The sequence below is a fragment of the Emys orbicularis genome, chromosome 6 (assembly GCF_028017835.1).
Source record: "Emys orbicularis isolate rEmyOrb1 chromosome 6, rEmyOrb1.hap1, whole genome shotgun sequence".
Taxonomy (NCBI): Eukaryota; Metazoa; Chordata; order Testudines; family Emydidae; genus Emys; species Emys orbicularis.
This window is the reverse complement of record NC_088688.1, coordinates 129,517,283-129,534,087: the sequence shown is the minus strand read 5'-3', so window position 1 is coordinate 129,534,087 and position 16,805 is coordinate 129,517,283. Positions and strand designations below refer to the sequence as shown.

At 47.7% G+C, this 16,805-nt stretch overlaps 1 protein-coding gene across 1 annotated transcript in view; it reads left to right on the top strand.

Moving 5' to 3' along the window:
• The first annotated feature begins 6,610 nt into the window (after window positions 1-6,610).
• The window catches only part of CHRNB3 (cholinergic receptor nicotinic beta 3 subunit), a 35,152-nt gene continuing 24,957 nt past the window's right edge, over window positions 6,611-16,805 (top strand). The window contains exons 1-3 of the mRNA XM_065406931.1: window positions 6,611-6,668; window positions 11,206-11,357; window positions 13,149-13,193. Coding sequence (XP_065263003.1) covers window positions 6,611-6,668; window positions 11,206-11,357; window positions 13,149-13,193 — 255 coding nt within the window. The remainder of the gene's footprint in view (window positions 6,669-11,205; window positions 11,358-13,148; window positions 13,194-16,805) is intronic.

Genomic DNA, 16,805 nt, shown 5'->3' with positions numbered 1-16,805 from the left:
CGTGCTCCTTGGTGGTGCTGAGGTGGAAGCAAGGAGTAGGCTGGGTCTCCCAGGATCACTGTTGGCATTTCAACATCCCCAATGGTAATCCACTGGTCTGGAAAGAAAGTCCCTGCTTGCAGCTTTCTGAACAGGCCTGCGTTCTTAAACGTGCGTGCATCATGCACCTTTCCAGACCACCCCACACTGATGTTGGTAAAGCATCCCCAGTGATCCATCAGCATTACCATAAAAAAGTTGCCCTTTCTGTTGATGTACTCTGTGGCAAGGTGGTCTGGTGCCAAAATGGGGATCTGCTTGCTGTCTATCGCTCCACTGCAGTTTGGGAACCCACGTGCTACAAAATCATCCACAATGTCCTGCACGTTGCCCAGAGTCACAGTCCTTCATAGCAGGACATAAATTAATGGCCCTGCACACTTGTATCACAATAGCCCCCAGTGTTGGCAATTGGGGGTTGCCAGTTTCCACAGAGCAATCGCCACTCTCTTCTCCACTGTCAGTGCAGAGCTCATTTTGGTCTTGCTGCACTGGAGGGCTGGGACGAGCTCTGTACACAGATCCAGGATGTGGCCTTGTGCATCCGAAAGTTCTGCAGCCACTGCTCATCATCCTGAAACTGCATGACAATGAGATTCACCAGTCAGTGCTCATTTCTTGGGCCCAGAACCAGTGCTCCACCATCTGCAGCTGCTCTGTGAATGCCGCCAACAGCTTTGAATTGTTTGTGTCCCACAGCAATCTAGCCTCCAAGGAATCGTCATGTTCCCCAGGGCTCCTCTTGCGGCTCTGCAAATACTCTAGGATCAGGCCCCCCAGGCTTGCAACGCTCATCACAATAGTTGTGAGATGTCCAGGATCCAGGCTTCTGACACAGATTGCGGACATTGAGGGGGGACGTACAGGTTTGCAGGGATTTTGAAAAGAGGCGCAAAACATTGTGGGATGCAGGTGAAATTATGGGATGGAGAACACTGCATGATGGGAAGTTGACTCATTTTGGCCCCATGAGACATTGCAAACCTTCCCAAAACACCCTGCGCTAGATGGTAGCAAGTTGCACAGTGGGATAGCTACTCATGGTGCAGGGCATTCTGCATCGATGCAATCGCTGCTAGTGAGAACGGGCACTGCTGACACAAGCAGCGTAGCGTGGACACACAAAAACGATTGAATTACTGTGCTGGCTGTATGCAGATGTAACTTAGGTTGACATAATTTTGTAGTGTAGACGTGCCCCAAAGCTACTACAGTTGGCCTCCAGGAGCTGCTGCCAGCAGTGTCCCAACCCTGCCATCAAGTGGTGGTGCAGCTGCACCAAAGAAGCAAATAGAAGGGGAGGGAAGGCACAGAAAGGGAAAATAGAAAAGGAGACAGAGAAAATAGCGGAGGAAGAATGGCAGTGTCAGGAGAGAAAGAAAAAAGGAGAGGGATGGTGGTGATCATGGGATGTCTCTGGGAAGGGACAAGGAGACAGAGCTGGGGGCTTGGGTGAGTGCATGTGGAAGAAGGAACAGATAGTGTGTATGGGAAGGAGGGGCAGCGTGTGAGGATAGGGGAGGGGAGAAGCAGAGAGAGAGAGAGAGGGAGGGGTCTGCGGGGGATGCAGGAGTGAGACACTATTGAACAGTAGTCCACAGTGCCTTCACGCTATGGAAGGGAGTTGAGGGAGGAGGAAGGGGCCCCTGCTTTGAAAATACTGTGTGTGCTGTGGGGTGGGAAAGCTACTCTCACCTCATTGTCTCTACAGGAGCTGATGGGGGGCAGTTGGAAATACTGCTGTGGAATTGAGGTAGGTTCCAGGAAGCTGCACTTAGTCCAGAGGTGCCCTACAGTCCTTTGCTGACTGGTAATGGCCCAGAACAGCCCTGATTCTGAGGGGTTACCATGGATGTCTCTGGGGAAGGTGTCGTGATAAAGGGGGAGTCTGTTGAACTGGATTCTTCTCTGGCTCTTCTGGTGATGAGTGGGCATTGGCAGGGGGATCAAACTTCAACCTCCAAACTTCATTACAGGAGCTGCCACTCTCTTACCGGCTCTTCCTCTAAGTGCTCCCTGCATGGTGTGGGAGAGCAGCAAGGCCCAGAGCTCCGTTACATTTACCCATTTCACTATGACCATCCTGAGATTGTTCCCAAAACGACGTCATGATCAAACTGCATCAAAAGCCCTGGGGAGTCAAACACCATCCTGAAATGGCAGCTGAGCCCAAACGCCACTCTGAGGGCCTCTCTCTCTGGCTCTGGGCCTACAGGAAGTCCCTTCCCTACATGAGTGAGGCAGAGAGTCTCCTGCTCTGCGTGTTAGACCTGAATAACTCTGTTCCTTATTAGTTACCTAGACCTGGACCTGCTGTGCTTATCCCCCTTCTGCCAGAGCATCCTGCAGCCAATTGCTCTCTCCCTCTTCCTGTAGCTGTCACCTACTGTCCTCCAGGCTCCTCCCTGTCTAGGTTCTTTTCCAACTGAGTCTCTCATTTCCTGTCCTCAAAACTTCTCAACCTCATCCGTGGTGATTAAGGAACATAGGGATGGACGAGACCTCCAGGGCCATCAAGTCCAATCCTCTGCTATGGCAGGCAACCCCATCATCTAATCCCCTTCATAAATGTACCAAACTCAACTTAAAACTAGTTAGGCTGTTTGCACCCACTTTTCCTATGGGGAGGCTGTTACAGAAACACACTCCTCTGTTGATTAGAAACCTTCTTCTGATATCCAGTCTAAATCTATTCATGACCACTTTATACCAATTTGTTCCTGTGCCAACATCGTCCCTTAGCTTACCCCCATGATTTTTAGAGTGCAACCATATGCCCTCTGAGCCTGCTTTTGCTATGCTACACCAGGGCTGGCCTTACCATGATGCGAACTTAGACGGCCACCTCAGGTGCCAGACGGCACCACTAGGACCCAGAGTTTCAAAGTTTTGGCCCAAGCAAGGGGGCACGGGGGCGTCATTTGAGCTGCCCACCTCAGGTGCCAAAATGTTGTGGGCTGGCCCTGTGCTACACAAGCCAAGCTCGCCCAGTCTCCTCTTGTAAGGTAGGCTCTCCATTCCCCTGATCATCCTAGTAGCCCTTCTTTGAACTTATTCCAGTTTGAATGAATCTTTCTTGAACATGAGTGACCAGAACTGTAAGCAGTATTCCAGATGAGGTCTTTCTTGTGCCTTGTACAATGATATTAATGCTTCCCGATCTCTATTCTACATGGAAGACTGCAGCAGAGAACTGAAGGAGGAAGCTGCAGCACTTGCAAATATTTTTGGACCAGGAACAGAACACAGAAACCAGAGAGGGTAAGATCCTTCACACTACTCTATGTGGCAAGCCCAGGGGCACGCACAGTACAAGTCAGTGACAGCATGAATGGGGCTGCAAACTGCTAGACAAAGGTCATTAAAAATGTCAAGAACACGGAACTACACAGAAATGTTACTTAAGAAAGACACATTTGCTTTAAAGGAAACTAACTGCCAGATAAGATAATTGATCATTATGTTTTAAACCTGTGTAATAAGGCTAAATCATGTGAATCTGAACAATTAACAGAAAGGCTAATGAGAACCCAGATTATTTCTGGTATAACTGATAACCAGTTCAAAGCAAAGTTATTGCAAGAAATTGACTTGAATTTGCAAAGATTTGATACGTGTGAAAACCGAGCTTCCCAACTTCCAGTTAACCAAGAGGGAAAGAGAACCGAAGTGCATCTAATTATAAATGCAGTCCACGGCATAAAGACAGACTGCAAGGGTAAACAAATAACAACGATCAAATATGTTTGCAACACATGTGGAGGCAATTGCAAAACAACTCAAAGATGGCTAGCAAAACGGGTGTGATAAATGTGCAGTGAAAGCAACCATTTTGCAAAAGTGCATCTCTGGCAGCACAAGTTGCAAAGAAATACAAAAGCAGAATGGATGCCTGAATATAAGACTAGAGAATAAAGCTCTGATGATGATGCAGAAGACTGCTGAGTCTTCTAATACCATTACAAAGCCAGGTTCCACAACAGATGGGCTTGTGGCTTTGGCAATAAATCAACAAAAAATGCCTTTCAGAATACATACTGGAGCAGAGTGTAAAATAATCACAGCAGGCGTGTACAAAAGGGTTAGTGACTGCCCAGCGTTAAAGTCCAAATCTAAGGTTCTTTCATAAAGCAGTCACCACGCCGTTCCATGTGTCGAAGCCACACTAGCAAGTCTGTTACAGATACCAGTTTGAAGTAATGGAACAGGGAGTTCCATGAATTCTTGAGTTGAAAAGCAACCTGCAAATGCAGATAATCAAATGGGGGTATAACTTGTCTGTTGAATAGGATACAAAAGATGTTCTTAAAGAACTTGGTGAGCTTTTTAACAGACTGGGGTACATAGAGGATATAACCCATCACACTGATATAGATCTGAGCATGCTGCCAAAAAGACAGACACCATGAAAAGCCCCATTAGCATCAAAAAGTTAAACGATGAGCTTGAACAGATGGTAAATTAAGATGTTATAGGGATACCAGGATAGTCACTGTCATACAACTAAATCAGTCGAGGATCTGAATAGCTCCAAAAGATTCTAATATGGCCATCAAAAACAATCAGTATCCCATGAGAACAGCTGAGAAAGTCATATCTCGATTTCAAACTGGAAATGTATTTTCAAATTTGGATGCAAGCCAAGGGTTTTGGCCAGTCCATCTTGCTATAGCAAGGGCAAAACTCTGCACTTTAAACTCCCTTTTTGTAGATATATGTTTAAGTGACTTCCATTCGGGGTGCCTGAGGGATGAATGGGTTGGGAAAATGAATATTGAGGCTGAATGGGTCTGATCCAAAGCCCATTTGAAGTCATTGATTTCCATATACAGGAAGAATGAGATTTAGAAACTTGTTCAATAATCTCCCCTATGGAACTGCTATAAGCCCCATCAGTTTAGTAATTTAACACTAGACCATGAGGCCAGTGGGGGAAACAATCCTAGACTCACAGAAATGTAGGTCTGGCAGGGCCCTTGAGAGGTCATCTAGTCCAGCCCCCTATGCTGCGGTAGGTCCAAGTAAACCTAGACCAGTGATTTTCAAACTTTTTTTTCTGGTGACCCAGTTGAAGAAAATTATTGATGTCTGCGACCCAATGGAGCTGGGGATGAGGGGTTTGGGGTGTGGGAGGGGCGCTGGGCTGGGACAGAGGGTTTGGGTGTGGGGGTGAGCGCTGCGGAGTGGGGCTGGGAATGAGGGGTTCAATGTGTGGTGGGGGCTTTGGGCTGGGGCGGGGGGGTTGAGTGTGGGAGGGGGTCAGGGCTCTGGGCTGGGGGTGCAGGCTCTGAGGTGGGACCGGGGATGAGGGGCTTGGGGTGCAGGAAGGGGCTCTGAGTTTGAAGGGGGGCTCAGGGCTGGGGCAGGGGATTGGGGGGCAGGGTTGGGGGGCAGGGTTGGGGCACGGGTTTACCTCCAGCGGCTCCCGGTCAGCAGCACAGCTGGGGTGCAGAGGCAGGCTTCCCGCCTGTCCTGGCATCGCGGACCCCGCTGCGCCCTGGAAGCAGCCAGCAGCAGGTCCGGCTCCTAAGCGGAGGCACGCGAGCAGCTCCGCACAGCTCTCGCCTGCAGGCACCTCCCCCCGCTCCCATTGGCCGGTTCCTTGCCAATGGGAGTGCGGAGCTGGTGCTCGGGGTGGGGCAGCGTGTGGAACCCCGTGGCCTCCCCCTCCCCCCCAGGAGTCAGACCTGCTGCTGGCCACTTCCAGGGCTCAGCGCAGTGTCGGAACAGGTAGGGACTAGCCTGCCTTAGCCGGGCAGCACTGCCAATGGGGTTTTTAACGGCCCGGTCGGCGGTGCTGACTAGATCTGCAGCGACCCAGTGCCTTACATTCCGCGACCCAGTACTCGGTCACGACCCACAGTTTGAAAACCATTGACCTAGACCATCCCTGACAGGTGTTTGCCTAACCTGTTTTTACAAACATCCAGTCATGGAGATTTCATAGCCTCCCTTGGAAGCCTGTTAACTACCCTTAGAAAGTTTTTCCTAATATCTAACCTAAATCTCCCTTGCTGCAGATTAAACCCAGTACTACTTGTCCTACCTCCAGTGGACATGGAGAACAATTGAACACTGTCCTCTTTCTAACAACTTATTACGTATTGAAAGACAGTTAGCATGTCCCACCACAGCCTTCTTTTCTCTAGATTAAACATGCCCTTCTTTCAATCTTTCCTGCACTGGGAAAGTGAGACCTTTTCCACCCCTGAGATCTATGATTTAGTGGTAAAAGATATATTTGTATTATGGTCCATCTTGGCTGTCTACCACTTATATTTTTTCTGACTTCATGCTATCTCTGATTTATAACAGGCTAGCACTGGTTATAATATATAAAGAGTAAATGTGTCAGAGTTTAGGACCCAGAGATATTTTTTAGACTTACAGGCTGTGACAGCTGACTGAAAATCAATGAAGTGTACTTTAAAAAGCTTCCCAGTGATGCAAGATTAGGCTTGGCATGCCCGATCCTTCTTTGCAGACACTCCGATCCTTCATGCTTTCTAATTAGTTCCTGTTCACCCGTTTCTAGGCTGGAATTTGTTTGCTTGTGAAATCAAAAGCTGCCATGCTGCTGCTGCTAGATCTTACTCTGGTACCCCTCATTCTTTGTGTTAGCAACTCGGGTAAGTGTGATTTCTTCCTTTTCCACCGGGAACGCCAGAAATGCAGATTTCTTCCTGTAACAGAGTTCGGTGTCTGCTCGCTGAAGTTAGGCATTAGCATTCATTGTTATAATAGTTAGTCTACTTTCTTTTAAAACAACTCTGACTTGTAAACATGGTTATATTTGTGCCTCCATTTAAAAGCCTTTTAAACATGAGGCAATGAAGTTACTGGTAGATATTACTGGAGCAGAGGAGAAATGAAGAGTAACTAAAATACCAGAGCCCCTTTCTACTCTTGGGTTTAGTACCCAATGCCACAAAATATTTGACAGTTGAGAGGAAAAGCCGTGTTTTTATGGGTGTGTGAGGGAGAGAGAGAGAGAGTATGTGTTGCTAAAGAAGAGAAAATCCCCAGCATCGAGATGAACTCCTAGCCGCTCAAGTGAAAAGACAGAAGGCTAAAGGTACTGTTTGTGTATTTCTTCCAGTGCACATCATGTGTAGAAAGCTCCCTCCACCATCCGTGCCAGAGCTTTTTCTATTCATTTATCAACTCTTTTGCCAGTAGGATCAGAAACCACACAACCACTATAAATGAGGAAAAATTAACGAGGGGCGATACTAAGTGGTATGGCAAGTGTGATGAATTCGTCGTACACACAATAAATGTGGTGATGAGCACTGAAACTTACACACACACATGAATCAGTGACATTGGAGATGAGTCTGACCTACAGCATCTGATAATCTTGTTCATCTTTCTTCAAGGGCAACATTGCTTCTTTCAGTGTATTCCCCGCTGCTTCATCTAGTCTTGTTGTAAAAGGTTCTAGCCTAAGGTCTTCTCGCATTTCTTTGGGGAGATGAGATCATGGCAGAATAGACCTCACTGGAAGGACTTTTTTCCAGCTATACAGCCTACATGTTTTCTGTGCTCAGCTTTACCCCATTTCTCTTAGTTCCCTAAACAGCCTTTTTCCTTCTTTAAGGCTTTAGGGATGCCTGTTAGGCACAGCCCGGGGCGGGGGGGGGGGGGGGCGTAATACCTGGAGACAGTGTGTAGAATGTAGCCCTTGCACCAGGTGGTGCATGCCTGCGATTTTATGGGATGCAGCCTGCTCACCCCATGCCTAGGGAGGGGGCAGTGCCATAGCGTTGCCTCTTCCTTGCCCCAGGCTCCTGCATTTGGGGACCAATTTATGCCCAGTGGATAACTGATGTCACCATTTCACCACAGCTGAATTTGGCCCAATCCATCTTTTGTGGCTCTGTTTCTGGGGACCCCACTTCTTCCCTTTCTGCATCTCCTCTATTGATCATGCTCTTCAAGGCTCATTCCAGCTATAAGAATCATCCTGCCAAGTTTCCATTATGCCCCCCAGGTCAGAGTCAGGCCCCATGTGGTCTGTGACATAGGTTCTATGAAAACTGCTTCCTCTTCTCTACTGATTCTGTGGCATGGGGATGTTTCTGAGCCAGGTTCAGGGGAAGGCTGTATTACATTAAATCAGGAAAGGGATAGGGGATGTTGTTCATTATTTTCCAGTTAAATCCAGCACATTTCCCAGGTTTGGGATGTTTTTTGGTTTACAGCCTCCCCCAGGTTGTCCCCCTGCTGCGAAATTTTGCCCGCACTGCACCACTGCAGCACTCATCAGGGGAAAGCTGGAAGGCTGGGCAGCTAGAGACTCTGGTCCCTGGGAACAGCGGGAGGCAGTTTGGGTTTGGGGCACTCCGATTCAATGAGGCTTTTTGCAGTGGGCATGGGAAATGGAGTGAGCAGGCATTTGGAGGAAAGGGTTTGACCTTGTAGAGGCAGAGGCTAGTCCCTGCTCCAGCCTGTGGTGGTGGGGCCAGCCAGCTGGGGATGAGCATGGTGAAATGCCCTGGTAGCATAGAGCCAGCTACACCAGCTAAATACCACTCTCTCCCCTTCAACGGAGAGAGCAGTATGGGGAGGGAGAGACTGGTGTGTTCCAGCACTTCCCAGCTGGTGTAACAGCCCCTAGGGTGCCGTTACAAACTGGCAAAACTCAGAGCAGCCCAGAGGTTGCTCTAAATTGTACTGTGTGTGTGTGTGTGTGTGTGTGTGTGTGTGTGTGCAAACTGGCTCCTTTGCTGTCTCAGTGCAGAGAAGGTGGAAAAGTGGCCAAAAGCCATCTGATGCCCCACCTCCCCACGTCAACTGTGCTCTGTCTCCTCAACCAACTGCTCTGCTCCAGCTCCATATCCAACAATGAAGGACCGGCACAGGAGTGCTCAGAATCAGCAGTGAAACAGTCAACAGCGTTACCTTGTGCAGTGTTATTGTTAGGCTCCAGAGTCAACAACCTACCTGAGATGAATGGGGCATTTCCCATCCTCACCGGCTCCGAGACTGTAGATGTAAGATGAGTGTTACATGGGTATATGTCCAGTTCCAGGCTGAGAGTAACCACAGGGGTTAGAAAATGGGTTTGTTTATGTAAAAGCTCAGATCCGGGAGCATGTTTCTGCTGCAACTGGTTCCTAGGCCTTACTTGCCCTCACCCTAGCATTACTCCCAGCCCACCCTGTCCGTTGGCCTCACACACATATATAAACCCAGACTCCAGTCTACTCATATGTGTTTGCTGCAGGGCGTTACTATCTTCCGCCTCCAGATTGCACTCTGAATGCATTGCCAGGCTCTGGATGAAGGGGAAGCCCCTCCCTCTCCCTTTGTAGATGCTACCTAACGAATGCTGACAGGTCAAACACAGGAGACTGCCACGCCATCTGCTTCCATGGAAGGTGTCGTGTAATCAGCGCCTTTAATCCATTGACCATTGTCTAACCGCCAAGAAAGGACTCGCTTTTCTGTATCAGTTTTGGGGGTGTGGACATTCCCCTGCTTAAATGTCTCTGGTATCTAGTGAGTATTTCCTGACAATCACAGCCCAAATGGGCCTGGCTGCAGCATGAATTCTCAGGTTGGAGCCTCCTCCCAGTCTTGTACACCTTACATGAGGCCAGGCACTATAGCAATGCCTCTACTGCCCCCACCCACTCAGTGTTGTGCTCTGTCCCCCTTAAAGGAGGATGAGCCTGCTACACCCCTGGCTAACAGAGCTAGATCTCTTAGCTCAGGCAGTAGAGGCTCATGTGCTAAGATCTAAAGGTCCCAGGTTCAGTCCTGGGTGCTGCATTATACCTGTACTCAGTTGCCCAGTGACTGCTCCTTCCCAATGCCTTGTGGGCCCCCAAAGCAGGAAGAGAGCAGGTAAAGCAAAGCCCTGCTCCTCGCTGCAGCCCACAGACCAGGGCAGGCATGAGTGGGGAGATCCGGCAACACCAGCCAGAGGGCTGGTGCAACATGAGTTCAGGGTGGGATTTTACCACATGGGTCTTCAAGAGGAAAAGGATACACCAGTCTCTCCTTCAAGTGCTGTCTGCTGTCTGTGTGACTACCAACTTCCCCTGGAGAAACAGGGGGTGGCCTGGGGCTGGAAGGCAGATGGCAGCTCAAGGGGGTGGAGACACAGCTGGCAGAGGGATGCGGAGTAGTGGGGAGCCCAAACTTCCAAGCGGCATGTAGAATGGATGGATGTAACCTTGCAGAGGTCATCCACCCCAGGGCTGAGCATGTATGATGTGAGGAGGAAGACCAAGAGCAGTGGATCAATGGAATGGGGTCTATGACTCATAATGTTCCTGAATACGAACCATAATTATTGCGGGTACTTTCCTGCAAGTTCTCCGCTGACCTGACCCCAGCTGCAGTGGCCACCTGTTCACACACAGCTGCCTGGCTCTTGCTGCAGTTAGCAGTGCGTGAGCTTCCCCTGCATTTTGCTTCCCAGCTGCTCCCAGTTTGCTGCTGCTTCCCCCAGGGCACGGTTACTTCCTGGGTCAGGATCTTTCATAGAGTTTCTGCCCCCTGGCCAGGGAAGTATGTCCACACTGGGGATCAGAACATGGCGGGGAGGGGGTGATGGGAATGGTAGCTTCTTGCCTAGCAGATGCATCACAAAACACAACCATGCAAAACCTCACTCCGTGTACGCGCTCTGTTTCAAAAGGTCCATGGGAACAAAATGAGATTGAGGCTCTGTTAACAGGAAGTCCCACCTATAGCTGATCAAACGCCTCTATGACAGTAGATCAGTCTGCCTGGAGTACAAAGTGACCAGGGTGCCCCCAAGTCAGGTATTACCAAAAAGTGTGATTTCTTCCTGAGGCAACATGTATTAATTTGGATTTTCACTGCTTTACAATGAGAGGCCCACCTGATGTTCTGGCACCCTTGATGATCTTTTAAAAATACACTAATAAACAATAAACACCCAATCAAATCAGATAACCCAATGACAGCATAAATATAACAAAATCCCCATTTGAGCTGACTAATCGTACTTCCCTCCTTCCTTGGCTCTATTGAGAGACTGAATTTAATCCCTATCTGGCAAGTTTTTGCCTGAGGCAGATTTTCCTGTTTTCATTGGTGATGATTGTCTTTCCTCTTACTCTCTTCAACTCAGAGGACACCTCGCGTTGCACTTTCACATACACCCACACACTCTTTGTCTACTTTTAGCTGTTGCTGGGCTCAGTTTGGTTGCTGAAAACGAAGATGCCCTCCTGAGACACTTATTTCATGGGTACCAGAAATGGGTCCGACCTGTTGAAAACTCCAATGATACAATAAAAGTCCTTTTTGGCTTAAAGATATCTCAGCTTGTGGATGTGGTAAGTAAGCTGTAGGACCTTTAACAAAGAGAAAAGCTATACCTGCAAACTCACGTTGTGGTAAACCATTTTTTAATGTTTGTATCATTTTTCATGGCAAATTTTAGGGGACTAGGATCTGGAAGAGCTTAGTTCATTAACTTTTCACCTTATGATACAGGATGCATAATGGAGTTGTCAGACAGTTGCATGTCAATTGTTGGATAGAGATGTGACAACTCACCCCTTGCGATCCAGGTCTACCCAATTTCTGCTCCTAGGATGTTATTGCATCTTGCTACTCTATAACGAGCATAAAGACCCTCCTCCAATATTGTCTCATTGTTTCTTTGTACTCCCCCTTTGGTCTGTCTGTATCTATCTGTTGTCTCTCGTCTTGTGCACAGATTGTAAACTCCTTGGGGCAAGGGAACATTTTTTTATTCTGTGCTTGTATATTACTTAGCGTAATGGGGCTCTGGTCTGTGATTGGGGCTCTTAGAAACTATGGGTTGTACAAATAATAAAGTGTGCTAGGCACTTCACAAGCAGAGAGTAATAGATAGTTCCTGCTCCGATGAGTTTACCATCGAATAGAAAGCCCAAGGGGAGGAGAATGTAATAGAGCTTACAAATAAGGTTGCTCTTCATGTTATGAAGTGAATCTTAGAGCTGGTTGACATTTTTTGAATTTAAATGAAATTTCTAATGTCAAAATTTTGAAATTAAAAAGAAATTAGGAAAAATTTTAGCAAACTTTTCCCAATTTCCTCCTGCCCATTTTCCAACTCTCCTGCTGGCTGATGTTTTTCAGTTTTCAAAATTTAAACATTTTGAAACTCTAAAGAAAAGGGAAAAGTGAATTTAACCCCCCCCCCCTTTTTAACCAGTTCAACCAAATATCACCACCAGCAACCCTCAAATGTTTGTAATATAAATGTTGGGCACAACTCATGTCTGGACACAGCTGGCCACCAAAATAAGAAGCCAGACATGAAGCAGAAACTATTTTTTCACCCTAAACATTATTTTTCTGCCCATCCATAAGACACTGTAATGCCTGAGTGAGTTTGCAGCAACGTGAATGGGAGCATGGTCCCAGAATTACTTTTGCATAGTAGCAGCTGGAAAGTCCAAGAAATGAGCCCACTGGATCACATTTACTCAGACACCCTCATCTCCACCTACATTCCCATGCTCTTAGGTAAGGTGCAGTTGTGCAAGGGAGTTCTCTGATTTATTCCTCTCAGCACGGAGCGCTGCACTAGCACTTAACTCCACTGGCCTAGGCCCAGTCTCTTATATTAGAACCTAAAACAAAGGTAGTTCAGACTGTGGCTAATTTTTTCCCTCTCCTTCTATTTCAAAGTAAGCAGCACAGTCCGCAAAATCCTTTGCTTTCTAAAGCTGGTGTTCATGCACATTTTGCTTTAATTTCTGCAGAAGAAAATTCTTTCCCAGAGTTGCATTCATGTGTTACTAGGAGCCTCCAGGCAGTGCTTCCATTGACTTCAGCGGGAGTTGTGTGGGCTAACAGGCTGCAGGACTGGGCGTTAAGTGCTCGGGCTGTTCAAGGAGTTGGGCATCTGACTCCTTTGAGCCTTTTTGAAAAGCCCAGCTGAGGTTTTTAAAAGCACTCAGAATCCAGGGGCTCTTGATGAGAGCTGGGTGCTGAGCTCTTTGGAAAAATCTGACCCTAATGCTATATGCCGATCCTCAGATTTCTAAAGGAACTGAACTCCATTCAGTCAGACATCAGTATGGGAAGCATTTATTTGGATATTTTTAATTTCAATTCTCTTGTCTCCCTAGGATGAAAAGAATCAGCTGATGACAACAAATGTGTGGCTGAAACAGGTAAAACAGGCCATTCATTACATTACATGTCGAGTTGTTTGGTGGTAGGGGGGGAATACCAGGCAAGCAGATCTCGCTCCCCCCTCTGTGGTTGGAGTCACCATTTGATCAGGAGAGTAATGGGGTTCTTACCCTCCAGGGCTGAATAAGGCCAGTGTGGCCCTTCATGAAGATTTTGTTTCCCTGTTCTGATACAAACATCACTTCGGATAGTAGCCAAAGGGGCTTCTGAGGAATGGAAATTCTAGACCACGTGCCTACCTGTTTTCCAGCATTTGGCTACAAGCCGGCAAACACAATCATGTGATCTTCCTTTTCTGTCCTGCACTTATGCCAGCTATGTGTTAGAACAACCTCTTACTCCACTGCAGAGAACTAAGCCAGGCCTCAGGATTCGGTGCACAGTGCAGCAGCCCCAAGGGACTATTATGTCTCACTCTTAGAGGGCATTAGAATGGTTGGCACTATCCTCTAGCCATGGGGTCCCTTTCTCAGCAAGATCAAACAAAGGAGCAAAAAACAAACAGTCGACATATTTCCAAAGTAATTACAATGCCTGAGATTTAAATTCGTCATCCTTTTATAATGTGCTTGTCCTGGGGGACACTGTTCACTGGAATGACCTATACGTTTAATGAATATTTACCCACCTTCTCCCTAGCTCCCAAAGAACTTAGTGTTTTGTTTAGTCAATTTTATTGGTTCATAGACACCATGACAATTATAATGAGTATCCAATCCATTAAAGCATCCTGTAAATGTAAGTAGCACCTGGCTCCAGTGAGAGTTAAAGCAGCTGTGTGGTTACTGTAATTTAAGCAATTGGCATAGAGTTTCAGATAGAAACTCTATAACTTTCAGTTGTTTGATTTGCTGGTTCAGGACTATTTGATGGCTGAAGAATTTCTAAGTACTAATGTTGAGACTGAAAACAATAAAGATCAAGTAACAGCCTTCAAATAGGATGAGTGGGGGCAAATAACCTAATTAGTTTTAAGACAGAGCTTGATAAAGTTAAGAACAGGATTATATGATAGGGATGCCTGCGAGAGCATTGGTCTGGACTTGATGACCCAGGAAGTCCCTTCCTGGTCTATGTCCTATGTTCCTAAGTGAACAGAAAATAAGCGGGAAACAGAGTCCAGTTTTCACAGGTGGATACTTTGGGCATCTCATTCCAACAGTTGGATGCTCAGATTGGCACATAGGTGCACAAACTGGACATTTAGATGTGAGCATCCAATTTGGGATTTGGATATCCCATTAAGGTTTGAAAGATTGGGATCCACATGTCATATGATTCGGGGCTGATGCTATTATTTTTTAAAAGGGCAAAATTAGATCCCAACTGTAACCCTTCTGCCCATCAGAGTTGGCAGCAACAAGGGCCAGGTTCAGTATCTAGGGGTTCCTTTTCAATAACACAATGCAAAACCAGCTCAAGCCCCCACCCAGTGACCTGGGACAATTACACACCACCCCCCTGGGTGCCTCTAAGAGGCAATACTTCCCCTCTCGCAAGCACGGAGTCTGAGTGTAGCAAAAGCCTTTTAATAAATAAACAAACAATGCAGCATTATGTTGGGGAAACACCACAAACAGGATTCATAACACAAACCATAAGCAAAAGACCCACCCCCAAGTAAGTTTGGCAGTGTCCTTTTCCCCTCAGGGTCTTAAGTCCAGCAACCCAAAAGTCACCCCACCCACAGTTTCTGTCCTTGGTCAGCATAGCCCCAGAGTTCAGAAGTTCATCTGCAGAGTTTACCTCCCAGCCTGGGTGGAAGGGGGGAGATATGGGGGCACCTTACATGCTTTGCTGCTCGGGTCAATGGCCACGCCTCTCCATGGGGTTCTGCTGCAGTCTTCAGCTGTCCTGCTGGCCGCTCCTCTCCGCTAGCCATGCCTCTCCCCCAGCCATCCGGCTGGCCACCCCTCTCCACCAGCCACCCCCCCAGACACACTTAACACAGCTCTCAGTGATTTCAGCTGTTAGTAGGGGAACTTTGGTGCTAGTACACCTGGATAGTCCTCTTGCATCAGAACCAGTAGCCCAAAGTAGGTCTAATGCTTAGACCTAGATATCAATGATTTCAGCTCTACAGCATGTAACAAGACTCCTAATGAAGTCAAAATTAGCTCTGTTATTACATAGTAGAGAAACAATAGGTCAAAGTGGTGTTTGGGTCTGTCACTACCAGGCACAAATACCTATCTCCAGCCTTTCAATTCACTAGGCTTTGGAACCCATGTCCCTTGCCTAGCGAGTGCCGCTCAGTTGAGGGCAAGTCCCTCAGCCGTAAAATGCCAAGTACAGTTCTGCTGTCCTTGATTCACACAACCAGGATAACAACCCTTTATTACTCCTGCCCCAATAACAAAGAGACTGGGGATCCCACAGCAGCCAAAGTGACCATTTGGGCAGGCAGTCCATCATGCTAGGCAGGGTGGGTGTGCCCAGGCAAACGAGATCAGCCCCTGAAGTCCTTTTCTACAGCTCACCACCAGATGTCAGGGGAGAGCTCATTCTGACTCTGCTTACACATTTTAACAGGGAAAATGTTGATAAAATTAAGGTAAATTAAATGATCAGTTGGGATGGTGGAAAGTGAAAAAAAATCAGTCAGATCCTATACTACTGCAGTGACAGGGACTGCAGACATGTGGATAGGTAGTTCTGGCCAACACATTGGTTAAATGTTGCAAGGACATTCTGTGACTTTTAGTTGCCTGCCAGAAAGGTGTCAGATGTCAGAAGAACCAGGATTCAGGAAACAGCGTGAAAGTCAGGCACTTTGTGATAGAATTATAGAAATTAGAGGCCAGCAGATCATCTTGTCTGTAACCTTCATTTGTCTCAGGCCTGGGTCCTGTGGGCAATGACAATAGTATTTATAGCTATTGTGTGCTTGGGCTAACTTTTTGAGTGTGGGGGCTGCTCCGTCAATAGCACACCCAAAGGGTGCTGCCTCCAGAGAATCATAAACGTGATGTAACAAGCAAAATACAACCCCTAGAAGTAGGGGTCAGACACAGCCCTCTGACAGATCAAAGGGAAGACAATGTATCTGGGGTCACAGAGGGGCTTTCAAATGACAGTGGCACAGAGCAATGGGCCTCCTGTATCACATTCATCCTAGGTGTTTGCAGCAGGTGCCAGGAGAGTCCAGACCACTGAAAAATCCCTGTTGTTCATGTGAGCTGTTCACCATGCAAGTCCCCAGGCTGTGTGTATTAGCACTTGTAACATGACGCACAACTGTTCACATGGGCAGCAGGTATTAAAGGGCAGGGGAGGCTGAGCCTCCCCAAACAGCCCTGTGTGGCCCTGCCCAGGCTCTACCCCCAAGCCCTCTCCTGTTTCTCACCGCAGGAGGGGCCCTGGGCGGCCGGAGGGTGAGTCGGGGCAGCTGTGCCGGGGGGAGGAGCCAGTCCGGCTGCAGCAACAATCGCTGCAACTTTGTATCCAGGAGCAAAACTTTCTGCATCCATGTGGGGGCGGAGGGGGGGGGGGGGAGCAGAGGTAACAAGGACGGCTTGGGGAAGGAACCGAGCGGGGGCGTGGGGGAGGCAGAGCTGGACACAGGACCACTGGGGGACAGACTTGAGATC